We start from the raw sequence: 14,267 nt of genomic DNA on the forward strand, positions 1-14,267 counted from the left end.
ACTAGGATTAGCAAGATCATTTCCAATTCATAAGTAGATTAACCCTGCACAATTCCTTATTTCCTTAATTTGCAAAGCTTTTTATTCTGTCTTTCTCTCTTAAATTTATTATTATTATACCTTTCCAAAACTATAACCTCACTGAAACAACCAGAATGAGTTAATATTCTTATAGACCCCCTTATGCACATAACTAAAGCCAGCATTTACTCTTGCTAGCCTCTCATATCAATTTAGTATTAGGTCAGCCAGAATGAACCAGCAGAGCAAGTTCCTCTGAAAATTTCCTCACAAGGACCTGTTAAATTGAACTCAAAATGCCAAAGTAGCCCGCTTAAAGATATTATATGCATATTGAAAAAAGTCATAATTCAGTTTTTTCTTAGTGGTCATATGGAATGCAGCATAAACGATGCATGGAATGTGTGAGTTATGCTGGGACGTTCTCTATTACCACTTACTATTAAGGACTCCTTACCTAGTATGATCAGGTAACTTCTAGATCACGATGAAACACTCAGATTTCATAGCTTCAAAATGTCACCCAAGACTTCAGCCTATCAATAACTGTTCTTTTTTTCCTTTGCAGAGGGTTGGATCCAGGATCTCATGCCTCATGTATGCACAGCTTGCATTTTAACACTGAGTCCCAATAATTTTTCTTTAAAAATGAAACTTTTCCAGTGGTGGTAGGGTGAAACGAAGAGCTGATTAAGTGTAGATAGAAGAGGAGTCAGGGGAATTTGGGTGGTTGAATGCAGTAACTGCACAGCAATACCATAAACTTTTAACAGTATTGCTTCCATATTACCTTCCTTTACATATATGTTTTTTAACCTCCACTGTGATTCTGTGAAGACTTCTGCAAGTTACACAAAACATACTGATCAGTTACATATGCTCTGGGTACCACTAGAGCGCTTGGAGCTTACGGGCCAGTTGGCAGCATACCTTACGGTATAGCCTAGAACAGAAAACCGCCTCTTGTTTGGCACTTCACTCAAAAGTATCTCAGTAGGGTGGAGAGAAGTGTCAGATAAACGCAAGCGCAGCTGGTCTGGTTCCATCCCGGCACCACATATAGTGCCCCTAGGCCCACCAGGAGTGGCCCCTGAGCACGGAACCAGAGGCAAACCCTAAGTACAGCAGGTGTGGCCCAAATACTAAACAAAATGATAATCCTTCAGATCATCAGGTCGATGAATCAGTTCTGATAAATTCGAAGTCCTTGGCAAAAGTAATTTTTAAAACTAGAGAGGTTTTATCCTGACAAGAGAAAAAGGCCAATCTTTATGGACTATAAAAGCGATGTTCTAAGAGAGTCTTGGCCTCAAGTCGAGACTGGAAAATGAAACTGTTTTCCTCCTTAGCTTCAGCCTCGATTTGGGGGTTTTAATCCACAGCGGCTCCAAAGAGAAAGTCGGCTCTTCCTCCTGACCAGCCAGGGTCGGCCACGGTAATTACAGGCCGTTCCAAGGCCCCCGCTAATCGCGCAAACCCCAGTTTCTCCGCCTCTACCCACGCAGGACCGTGTCCTTGCCTGGTCTCGCGTAGTCACGCCCTGTCCGGCCTCAAACAGACCCCGCCCCGTTATCCTCCAGCCGACCCCGCCCAGGCCCGCCCCACTCAGTCGCGCACAGACGGCCTCACACAGGCCCCGCCCCGTCCTCCAGCAGACCCCGCCCAGTCCCGACTCACTCAGTCGCGCACAGGCGGCCTCACACAGGCCCCGCCCCGTCCTCCAGCAGACCCCGCCCAGTCCCGCCTCACGCAAGTCTCGCCCAGGGGCCTCACACAGGCCCCACCCCGTCCTCCTCCAGCCGACCCCGCCCAGTCCCGCCTCACGCAGGTCTCGCCTGGTCCTTATTCCTCAAACCCTTCCTGTCCCGCCACACAATGCCCCGCCCCATATTCCCCGCCCAGTCCCTCCTCCCGCTGGCCTCGCCCCCGCGGTCTCACACAGGCCCCGTCCCTTGGGTTCCAACAAACCTCGCCCAGTTCCGCCTCACGCAGGCCTCGCCCCGTCCTTATTTCTCAGATTCCCTCCCAGTCCCGCCTCACACAGGCCCCGCCCCTTCTGCTCCAGCAGGCCCCGCCCCGGCGGCCTCCGGAGGCCCCGCCTCGCTAGGGACCCGCCTCTCCCCGAGAAACCCCGCTGATCGCGCTGGCCCTTCCCCCGCTATCTGTGCAGATTCTGCTGGTGCCAAGGCCATGGCGGTGTCGCGGCTCGCCTGGCTGCTGGGCCGCGAACCGGACGCCGTGTGGAGAGCGGCAAGTAAGGCACCCGGCCCCGGGGCTATAGGTCGCGGGCGGGAGCTTGAAGGCCCGGTCGCCGCGGGCGAAGCCTCCCGAGCTGGACTATTCTTGCGCCCCGGATGTCGGAGGACGCTGGGGTCGACAGGGTCGTGCACGGGGCGTGACCCCGCACCGCCCTGGAGGTTAGGGGCAGGACGGGGAGCTCGGACGATGCCTTCCCGCGGGTCCGGCCCGGAGGCAGCGCTCGACTGGGCTTCCGGGGCAGCTGCTCTTTGGTGACCTGGAGGGGATCCCGAGGTCGCTTTTTTCTTTATTTAACATCGAAAAGGATTTAAGGTCGTTTACACTTAAAAGAAAGAGAAAGAAAAGAAAAAAGCGGACTTAGACCAAGAGCCAGAAGTATAGTAAAACCTAGGCCAAGAATTGTTCATACAAAATACGGGTGGTCTCAGTACAGACCATGTTTTAGTACGTTTGCGTCAGAAATCTTTCGGCGGTGTGTTGCAGCTTTACCCGCACTGTTTATTAAACATAGTTTTAAGGCATTCTGGAGAAGTTGTGTAAGGAAAAGAATTACTGCACTCGTCAGTCATCGTTTCCATATTTCTGTGTCGTTTATTGTTCTATAATCATTTTCACTCACACAAACTATTTACTTGGTTCATTGTAAAAAATTTGAAGGGTTTGGACTCTAGAAATGAGTAATGTGTAAAGTCCCACATTTTCTAAACCCCAGGCATAAACTTTAAGAATATATATTTTTTTCTTTTTGGGTCACACCCAGCGATGCACAGGGGTTACTCCTCAATCACTCAGGAATTACTCCCTGGCGGTGCTCACGGGACCAGATGGGATGCTGGAAATCAAACCCTGGTCGGCCGTGTGCAAGGCAAATGTTCTACCCGCTGTGCTATGGCTCCAGCCCCTAAAAATAAATTTTTGTTGTGTATAAGTACCTTCTTTTTATCCGTTAAGAACTTAGAATTAAAAAAAAAAAGCAAAAACATAAGAATTAGGTATTTGATGCCCAAAGTTTATGCAGCATGATTGTGCTCCATTCTGAATTTTTAAATATTTTCCTAACTCAGAAATTTATTGTGTTGTGTCAATCCTGAATGTGCAGTCTTGGATATATACTAAACATTTGCTGATTTTTAGGATTCAACTTGTTATGTGATTAATAATAAAGTAAAATTGATTGCCAAATGCACAAACTACTCTTTTGCCAAATTAGATGTAAAATTTTGCTCACATTCAAAAATAATTTTAATTATTAAAATTTTCCTTTCTTTTTCTTTTTTCTTTTTTTTTGTGGGGGAGGCAGGGGGGTGGGGAGGCAAGGGCCACATCAGGCTGTGCTTAAGGCTTACTTCTGACTCTGTGCTCAGGGATCACTCCTGGCAGGCTTGGGAGACCATATGGATGCCAGGAATCAAACCCAGGCTGCCTGCATGGAAGGAAACTGCCATATGCTGTACCATTACTCCAGCCCTAAAATTCTCTTTCCTGTATGTCTTTTAAACTATCATGACTTACCTAACAGCATCTCAAGCTTAATAGTTTGGTGGTAGATCATTGATGCATAATTGGACATCCAGGGATGGATAAAGTTCCTCTGTGGAGGCTGGCTGAGCTTGATAAATTGAGATATAAAGTGTCAAATTCTAAAGGATTCCTACATTTTATACAGCAGATGTTTGATAAAACAATCTTGTGTTTTGGACTGAGAAAGAAGTCATGGTTTATGTTTACCAAAATTTGCAATAGGCTATTCCAAATTGCCATAGTCAACCAAGATCAGATTATTATGTGAAACATCAGTAGCATCAGAACTTAGATTTCCATTTAATTTTCATCATGTTTTTCATTACATTCCTAATAAAAGTAATTTTTACCTTATAAAATATGATTGAGATTTTTCTTTCTTAACCTCTTCCTATGTTTGTTTTAGTGAAGTAAAATAGTTTTATTTCAGTAAATTTACTTAGTGATGGTAAGGGGAGGAGAATAGAGAGACACATGTTCAAGAGAATATAGGCTTCTCCAGAAATGAAAAAGCCTATTTAAGTATTTTTATGAGGACTTAAGAAATAAATTATGTCCTTACATACTGAAGTATGGAGGTTGAAGACATAATGGTCTGTACTTGGGTTCGACAAATGGAAAATTTAAATAGATAAATGTTTTTATTTTAGTATGTCTTGAAATTTTGGTTGATCCACTGAATTTTTCTCAGTTTCAAAATATAAAATATATTAATGAGCATGTAGGTGGTATGTAATTTTCATGTGTTATTTAAATATTAACTCTTTTATATATGTGTGTGTTGTATATATACATATATGTATATGTGTGTATGTATATATATATGTGTGTGTGTGTATATATAGTTTTGTGACCACACCTGGTGATGCTCAAGACTTATTCCTATTTCCCCAACTCCTTTTGGTGCTTGGGGATGGTCCTGGGGATGAAGCCAAGTTAGTTGCATACAAGACAAACACCTTACCCACTATAGTGTCTCTCCAGCCCCTAAAACAAATTTATCAAAAGTTTTGTGACCCATGGTTTAAGAAGCTAGGATTTAGACAGTAAACAGCTTTGCTCATCACTGAGCTGTGTGCAGTAGATGTACATATGAACAGTTTGATGTACAATTTTGAGATTGTTAAAGTACTTTGTAATGTTAACCTTATGTAATCTTTTTTTTTTCTTTTTGGGTCACACCTGGCGATGCACAGGGGTTACTCCTGGCTCTGCACTCAGGAATCACTCCTGGTGGTACTCAGGGGACCATATGGGATGCTGGGAATCGAACCCGGCTTGGCCACGTGCAAGGCAAATGCCCTACCTGCTGTGCTATTGCTCCAGCCCCTAACCTTATGTAATCTTACAGATGAGTCTTATGCAAATTCCATATTGATTATAGAGGGTATATATAAACACATATGTACATGCATTTACATGTGTGTGCCTATACATGGGTGTGTTAACTTTTTTAAGCAAGGATAGATGTAGGGATGGGTAGAATATGACTGTATGTAGTGAGAGATTATTATATGAAATGCTGTCAAGAACTTTCAGGTGATTTTCTAATAACAGTAGATAAGATGTGTCACGGTGCTATATGTTTTGCACAAATTGTCCTGCTTAATATATATTTATTAACCTCATGAAATAATTACTGTTACCTTCAATTTAGAGGGGAGAAAACAGACTTTAAAAGGATATGATGAAGGTCAAAATGCTAGTGTTTGTATTTGTTTCTTATTGATGTTTTTATAAATTACCACAAACATAGTAAAACATCTTAGAATTCTAGAGGTCAGATGTCTGAATTGGGTCTCCTGGGCATTGTCAAGGCATTAGGGCTGTTTCTCTTCCAGAGCCCCATGGGGAGTCCATTTCCTCCCTTTTTAAACTAGAAGAGGCTGCCCATACTGCTCATCCACTGACCTTTCTTCCTCACTTTCAAAGCTGTCAGCATCAGTCATGTCTGTCTTGAGCTGTTATGTCTCTGGTTCTCTTTCCTTTTTTTTGGTTCTTGGACCACACCCAGCAATACTTAAGAATCACTCATGGTGGGCTCAGGGAACCCTGTAAGATGCCGGGGATCAAGCTTTGTCGGCCACGTGCGATGCAAGCACCCTACCCACTGTACTGTCACTCCGGCCCCATCTTTTTACTTTTTAAAAATCATTGTGATTATAATATGTGTCTATGCATATAAACACAAATATATACCAGATAATATATACTATACCAGATAATGTAGCATAATCTCCATAATTTAAGGTCACATGATAAGTAACTATAATTTCATCAGCTCCCAAATTCTTTTTTGCCATGTAACTTACCTAACCTGTTCACAGGTTCAGGGTATTAGGTTTGGGTTTTAGACATCATGTGGCATGCCACAATGTGGGAAGCTAGAACTGGTATCCAGTTCTACTTCCAAACCATTCCTTTAGAGGAAACCTCAACTGTCAGGGCATTTCATAACAGTGTTGCCCTGATTGAACATTTATCTCAGCAGAGGTTGGATAACTTTCATAGTGTTGAAAGCTTAGTGTTCTCTTACTAATCTAGAGAAATGGTTATCTTATTTATACATCAGAGAGACCCTGTTCATTTTCACATTCAGTTGTTAGAAGAATAAATCTAAATTAGGATTTGAGTAGAAGTATACTATATATAGTCCCACGTAGCTTCTAGAAATTTCAATAATTTGCCATTGAAAAAATTGTCTTAGTTAATCTTGGTAATCAGATTCCTGGTATTTTTGACATCACTTCAAACAGTGACTAGTAATAAGTTCTTACAGATTTGCTACCAATTATGTTATTTTATAGCTTTTTCAAGCTGATGATACTGCCTCCAAGAAGGGAAGCAGCTGTCAAGAAGACAGAGCCAATGGGAAGGATTTTCATTGTATATCCTCTTGTTAATCTTCAACTGTAATAAATATAAGTGTTTAAACTTATTAAACATTTTAGAGTAATATTAATGAGCATCCTATTTTTTTTCACTGTCTCCCCTCTGCTAGGATTATCCGTACTTTGTCATTCTTTGAGGAAAATGGGTTCTCAAGGAGGAAAGCCTGAACTCATCAAACAATCCCTTAAGAAACCAAAGTTACCAGAAGGTCGCTTTGATGCACCCGAAGATTCCATTGTAGAGAAAGAACCATTGACAAGTGAGTATAGTAAAGCTTCTCTCTTAATTTTTGAGGTAGTAATGAAAGAATGAAAGTTTCAGTTATTGAGAAGAAACAAACATTGTTGTTTTTTTTTAATTTTGGGTCACACCTGGTGATGCACAGGGGTTACTCCTGGCTCTGCACTCAGGAATTACTTCTGGCGGTGCTTGGGACCATATGGGATGCTAGGAGTCAAACCCGGGTCGGCCGTGTGCAAGGCAAATGCCCTACCCACTGTACTATCACTCCAGCCCCACATTGTTATTTATTTATTATGCCTAAGAAAACATACTTAGGCAACGAAAAGAATTACTGTATTGCCTGTCACTGTATGTGGGTTTAAGTATATTTTTTCTAGCTCCTGGCAGTTGTTGATTGTGTTTGTTTTATTTATATTCCCATGGCAAAACATGTGAGTTGAGACCTGTTCTGATGCAAGTAACAGAAATGCACTTGAACAACTTAAGCAGACAAAAAGTTACATTGCTTTTGGACACAGATGAAAAAGACCTGGACTTGGGAACTAAACGCCATATGTAAATGACAACACTCTGCCTCCTCTTATCACTCCTCTTCATTGATTCCCTTCATTGGGCAAAAAGAAACTGTGCCAAGTAGCTACTCACTCTCTGAAAGCAGCTATATTTACACTAGAATTTCTTAATCTTAATTCCAAATTCCTTATAAAACAATTCATTGGTCAGCCTTGAATGGGGTGAGTTAGTAGAGAGACCAGTGGCTTGGTCACACATGAAGATTGTCATTCTCACACTAATGAAGTGATTGGGGAAGAAAGATAGAAGAGTTTGTAAAATAAAGATTTATTTTGTTGAGGGAGGTAGGGTGATAAAAATTAATTTTTGTATTCAGTATGTTCAAATTTTTTTCGTCTCTGTTGGCTGCTTTAATCACATCTTCTATCTTTCTTTAGAATTTCCAGATGATATTAATCCTGTTACCAAAGAAAAAGGCGGACCCAGGGGCCCAGAACCGACCCGATATGGGGACTGGGAACGAAAAGGACGCTGTATTGATTTTTAAGCCATATATTATTTTACTTCAGTATCTTTTTCAAAATATGTATATCTACATTAAATTATTTCTGCTTATCTATTTATTTGTAGCATTTGACTCACATATGTAATGACTTTGGAAGAAAATACGTTGCTATAAATTAGGAAAATATTTTTATGTTCACACACAGTTTTAATTTAAATGTGTTGAGATATATGAGTGGTGGTTAGAGCTACAAACGTTATTATGATCCAGTTTAATCTGTTGCTTATAAAATTCAGATGTAAATAAAACAATATTTTTTCATGATTATGTTGTTAGATAATGATGACTTTGGGGGTAGGGGCTGTGGGAGATTGAAGGCTACTCCTGGCTCTGTGCTTGGGGGTTGCTTCTGAGTGATTGAAGTACAGTTTAGTGCTGGGGATTGAACCGGAGTCAGCTGCATGCAATGCCTTGTACTGTCTCTCAGGCCCTGGTAATAATGACTTTAAATGTGAGCTAAATAGTACATTACAGGCTATTGTGACAATAGAAAATCTTGAAGAAAAACTTGAAGACAGATTTCTTGGGTTTAAATCTAGTAGTAGAATACTTAATAGGCATGTAAGTAATAGAAACTTGGGTAAATAACCTCATCTCTGTATCATATTTTACTTCATAAGGCAGTGAAAAGATTAAATAAAGAAATATTGTCAATTGTTTGAATTACTGCAGAAACATAATTTCTCGCTAAGTGTTAGCTATTCTTAAATCATAAATGTATTGTTTGATTCCCAAGGCTTTCGTGGAGAAAAATATTAAGAAAAAAAGTTTAATAACTGAAATTGATAGTTAATAAAAAAAATCAAAGGATGGCATGGACAAGCTTAGTTTTGATTTAGGAATTCAGAAGTTCTTACCAGGTTGCCCTTGTCTAACTGGGTCTGGAAAAGTCAAGTCCAGTTTACAGATCTTGAATAAAGGAAGGGTGGGGGCTGCTAGGCTCCTCAGCCTTACTCTGGTCTAATCTCAGTCACAGAGATTGGACCTTCAGCTCCGCGGCTACTCTTAAATTACTTATGAAAGAAAGGGTTTTCAAAGCTCTTACAAACAAAATGCAGTAGGCTGATAAAATGGAATATTAATTATGTGTGCATTTTTTGAGAAAATTGTAGTGAGACTTATTTAAGTAATAACACTTGTGAACTCTCAGAATTCTAGTATGATTATTGGAACTGTTCATTCGGTCTTTATACCAGTTCTCCTCATCACCATTTGTTCTACTAAAATTTCAGTTACTGTACATGCTTCTAAACATAACTGAATTCCTCTTTTAAATGTTATATAGTTTATTCAAGCTTCACTTAGCCCAATTTAGTGAAGTTTTTAATTAAATATTCCAAAAATAATGTGTTAAATTTTTACGTAGTATAGTTTTGCTTATGTTCTGTACTAATCATCAATAGATGATAATATGTAACTTGTTTCATTTCTAAAACTAAAATATTATCTACAACCACCAAAATGTTGTATTATGACCATAGAATCCATAACTTCTTTTAATAGTAACATAGTTCCATAAAAACTATCAAATATAAAATTTAGTGACCTGAAAATATTTACAGACTATCAAATATTAAGGACAAACCTGAAGAATTAGAAAAGATGTCATGGTAGGCATGCAAATGTATCACTCACTCACATCTACTCCTATAAGAATCACAGTAGATTAAAACAGCAGCTGCACAAGCCGGCCCCTCACCCCATGGGATCCATTACTGTGCTCTTGCTGAGGTCATACTCCCCCCAGGCCATCAGCCTACAAGTGATAATGGGGCTAAATATATATGAGAAGCTTGACCTACACTCCCATGAGTGACTTTGTCTTAAGGATTTCCATTTGGCCTACAGAATGTTCTCAGCCTGGTGCAGCCGACTGAGACTGATCGTGCCCTTTCCTCCTTTTCTGTTCTTCCTTTCACAGGTGTCCATCTCCCTACTCATCCCCTTTATGATTCACAGATGTCTTCCCTGTAAATCTTTCCCATTTAATCCTATTTTAGCATCTGTTTCCCAAAGAAATCAAATTAGCACGGATCACTTTTGTTCTCTTTTGTTTTTTTTGGGGGGGGTGGGGTGGGGGGTGGGGGGGAAGGTCAGAGAGCAGGGAGGACCACACCTGGCTCTGCACTCAGGAATCGTTCCTGGCAGTGCTTAGGGGACCATAGGGTGCCAGAAGTTGAACCCAGGGCCACCATGTGCAACGCAAGCTCCTTACCCACTGTACCATCTCTCCAGTCCCACATGGGTCCCTTATTTATTTATTTATTTGCTTTTTGGGTCACACCCAGCATTGCTTAGGGGACCATATGAAATGCTGGGGATTGGCTGCGTGCAAGGCAAATGCCCTACCCACTGTCCTATCGCTCCAGCTCCCGGGTGGATCTTTTTTTGAAAAGAAAAACTTAAGAGGGCTCTGGGAATGGCTCAGTGACTAACAGCGCCCACCTTGCAAGCATGTGGTCATAAGTTCAGTTTTTGCTGCCGACCAAATGTGTTCCTGCACTGCCTGTTCCTGGTCTCTTTAGCAATTACACTGTATGTGCAATCTCTTGAGTGCATAGCTAGATGTGGATGAACACTGCAACTAAAAATGTGAGCATAGTCACCAGGAATGCAACCCCCAGCAAACACTGCAACTCAAATATGCACAAGCCCAGCCAAGTATGACACTAGTAAGCACATGTTCAAGCACCACAACCAAGGAAGCTCAACTCAGGGAGAATCATGGCTCAGTATGTGAGTATAACAACACCTGTGCCCCAGCAAGCACCACAACTAAGATTATGCAACCCATAGTCATCACAGCAGTAGCCAAAAAGGAAAGGAAAGTGGGGGAAAGTTAAATAAGTATATAAAACATAGAATAGAGATCTCTGTCATCCCATTGATCGTCAGTTTGCTCGAGCAGGCCCAGTAACGTCTCCATTCGTCCTAAGATTTTAGCAGCCTCTCTTTACTCTTCCTTCCCAATGGTGCTACATTAGAGGCTTTTTCAGGGTCAGGAGAATGAGACCCATCATTGTCACTGTGTTTGGTAATGAATACGCCACAGGGAGTTTGCCAGGCTCTCTTACGCAGGCAGGAAGCTCTCAGTAGCTTGCCAGGTTTTCTGAGAGGGAGAACTAGGCTGTAAGATGTTGTGTGGCCTCGAGTGCTTCCAGGAGCTTGGTTTTATAGTCTCTGTATGTTGCCCATTGATGGGATTACATGGTGTCTGGGGCATTTTTGGGGTTTGACTACCTAGCTACTGGAAAATGGGGGATCTGGGCAGAAGAGGCCCGTCCGGATTCGAGCAGGATTGGAGATCTCAGCCCCTGATCCTGCACACCTGGGTTTCTCTGCCGGTTCTTTCATGCCTGAGGCTTGTCCAAGCATGTGGAGAGTGGCCTTGAGCATGGCTGTAGCTGGATTCCGGAGGTCTTCAGCTGCCGGGGCTTTGCTCAGGGCGGGGAGTCAGATTCAGCCCACCCCTCTGAGGGGCCCCGGTGAAGATAGTCAGGGGCCAGAGACTCTGCATCACTCTCTTCTGGGAGCTTGTTTTTTTAGAAGCAGCAAAACTTGTGACTTTTCCTAGCATAATCATAGATTAATGCAATGATAAATAAAAATGAGTAAACGCAAAAAATATAATCAGAGTCAGGAAGCTGGATGGGCTGGAGCACTTGTGTTTCTTGCAGAAGGCTTGATTTGCTCCATAGCAATTCATGGTCCTTTGAGCATCTCCAGGAACAACCCTCAAGCACAGAGCAAGAAGTAGCTCCCAACATGACTGAGTATAGCTTAAAAACTAAAAGAACTGACTAATAAAAATATGGGCCAAGGAGATTGTACAGGGATTGAGGCACGTCTTGCATATGTAGGGCCTCAGCTTGACCCTCTGCACTAGACAGAACTCCCCTCCACTGCCAGCCCCAGCACCTACAGGTCTGGCCCTAGTGCCTCGTGGTGGTCCCTGATAGTATAGGGGCTGAGCAGCGCTACCAGATCCTCAAGGCCCTGGCATTAAGCCATCTGGCTCAGTTGACCAAGAATCACTAGGAGTGGTCCTCACGAACATTTTGAGCACTGCTTGGAAGCCTCTGCCACTCCCCCCCAGGCCCCATGGTTTAAACACATTAATTCTATTTTGCTTTAGTATTTTGGAGAAATTATAGGTTGAACTTTATATGCAAGGCATTGGAAATATTTTGTTGGAATTGAACTTTGTCCAACTACTTTTCTTTGATTAGTTTCTGTGACCTACCATGAATAAAAATACAATGTTACCTATTATTAAACTTATAAGAACAGCCAGAAGTCATATTCTGTTAGTGAATAGCACACACAGGCTGGGAGAATAAAATAGTTTACAGTGAGCAAATAGAAATTGTTAATGTATGCCAGCCATTTCAATAATTTTAAAACAGTAATTATTACAAATACAGGATATTAATCGCAGTGAGCTATTAGTTAACCAATACTGATTGGTCATAATGGAAGAAAAGCAAATAAAGACTCATCAGGAAGATGAGCGCATCCATTCAGGTAATTCTTTCATTTAACCACTGTGTATACCACATGACAGCTCCTCTACTGGGCGCTTCTATCAGAGTCTCTGGCATTCTGGCGTAGTCTAGTGGGATTGATATATAAAACCAGTTTCAAAGGACTACTGTAGAGTCAACAGCTGTGCTCAGTGACTGTACTTCACCCCAGTCAAGCCAGTGGGATGTTCTAGGTTCGGTTTAAGACTAAACTTTCTAGTTTTTTTATATTAAGTAACTCCTCATATCCGGATTTTCACTTTTTAAAGTCTGAACTCTAGAATGATAGTACTGCAGGTAGGGTAACATGCTTTGATGCAGCTGACCCAGATTCAATCCCTGGCATCCCATATGTCCCCCCAGCCTCCCCAGCTTGCCAGGTGTGATCCCTAAGTATAAAGGTAGGAATAAGCCCTGAGCACTGCTGGAAATGGCCCCCAAATCCATAAATAAATTTTTAAAAGTAGTACAGCAGCTAGGGCGTTTGCCTTACATGCGGCCGACCCGGGTTCGATTCCTCCTTCCCTCTCGGAGAGCCCGGCAAACTACCAAGAGTATCTATCCAGCATGGCAGAGCCTGGTAAGCTAGTGGCCTGTCCTATATGCCAAAAAACAGTGACAACAAGTCTCACAACAGAGACGTTACTGTGCCACTCGAGCAAATCGGTGAGCAACGGGATGACAGTGATACAGTGATACAGTGAAAAGAATAGTTAAAAAAAAAAATCTAAACTCTGAGTTTGGGGTGTTTTATTTTCTTTTTAACCAAAATTACTTGTTTTGTATTCAAATGTATTCTAACCTTGCTATATATTAGCTTTTGGGGACATTGGCCAAGAAAATAAGGAGTTTATGAAATAATTAAAATTTTTGGATATAAAAAGATTCCTCAAACCATTTCTGGCCTGAGAAGAACATTTTTGGTGGGCATCCCTCAGCCCGTTTACTGACAAGAAAGTTGCCTCAGACTTCCATAACCTAGGATTAGCTTCTATTAATTATAAGCATTTTTGAGTTATCATGAATATGAGGGTATATATAAATGTTAAATATTCTTTTACTTAAAAAAAATACTTGGTTAATACATAGCTCAGTGGTAGAGTGGATGCCTTGCATGTATAAGGTTGCATGGGTTCAATGCCTGATGTACCCCCTAAAATAATTTATAATTATGTTAAGTATTCAGTATCAGTTCTGCATCTCCTGGGCACTTTGTCCTCTCTTCCTTCTTAAGATCTTTCATTTGTAAAACAGCTCTTTCTAACTCCTGTTGACATTTTTCCCCCCACATAGAAGACATGTACTTGATTTTTTTTAATTGAATCATCATGAGATAGAGCATTACAAAGCTTTCATGATTGCTTTTCAGTCATAAAATGTTCCAATACCCATCCCTCCATCAGTTTAATTTCCCAGCACCAGTGTCCCCAGTTTCCTCCCACCCCTTCACCTCCTCCCCTGTCTCTATGGCAGGCCTCTCACGCTCTCTCTCTCTCTCTCTCTCTCTCTCTCTCTCTCTCTCTCTCTCTCTCTCTCTCTCTCTCTCTCTCTCTCTCTCTCTCTCTCTCTCTCTCTCTCTCATTTTAGGCATTATGGTTTCCAATTCTTATTGACTTTTGACCTTGGTTCTAACATGCTGCATTTTGCAACTTCCACCTACCTGTTCTTCAGATATTTTCTTTATATATTCTCTCTTAACCATAGATTCTTATGTGATTTATACCATATGT

At 41.5% G+C, this 14,267-nt stretch overlaps 1 protein-coding gene across 1 annotated transcript; it reads left to right on the forward strand.

Annotated features, from left to right (window-relative positions):
* The first annotated feature begins 2,083 nt into the window (after nucleotides 1-2,083).
* Nucleotides 2,084-8,825, forward strand: SDHAF4 (succinate dehydrogenase complex assembly factor 4). The gene is made up of 3 exons (XM_012932162.2): nucleotides 2,084-2,275; nucleotides 6,803-6,952; nucleotides 7,887-8,825. The coding sequence occupies exons 1-3, from the start codon at nucleotides 2,212-2,214 to the stop codon at nucleotides 7,994-7,996; spliced, it is 324 nt and encodes a 107-aa protein (XP_012787616.1). The 5' UTR covers nucleotides 2,084-2,211; the 3' UTR covers nucleotides 7,997-8,825.
* Nucleotides 8,826-14,267: the final 5,442 nt, after the last annotated feature.

The sequence above is a fragment of the Sorex araneus genome, chromosome 4 (genome assembly GCF_027595985.1).
Source record: "Sorex araneus isolate mSorAra2 chromosome 4, mSorAra2.pri, whole genome shotgun sequence".
In the NCBI taxonomy this organism is placed as follows: Eukaryota; Metazoa; Chordata; class Mammalia; order Eulipotyphla; family Soricidae; genus Sorex; species Sorex araneus.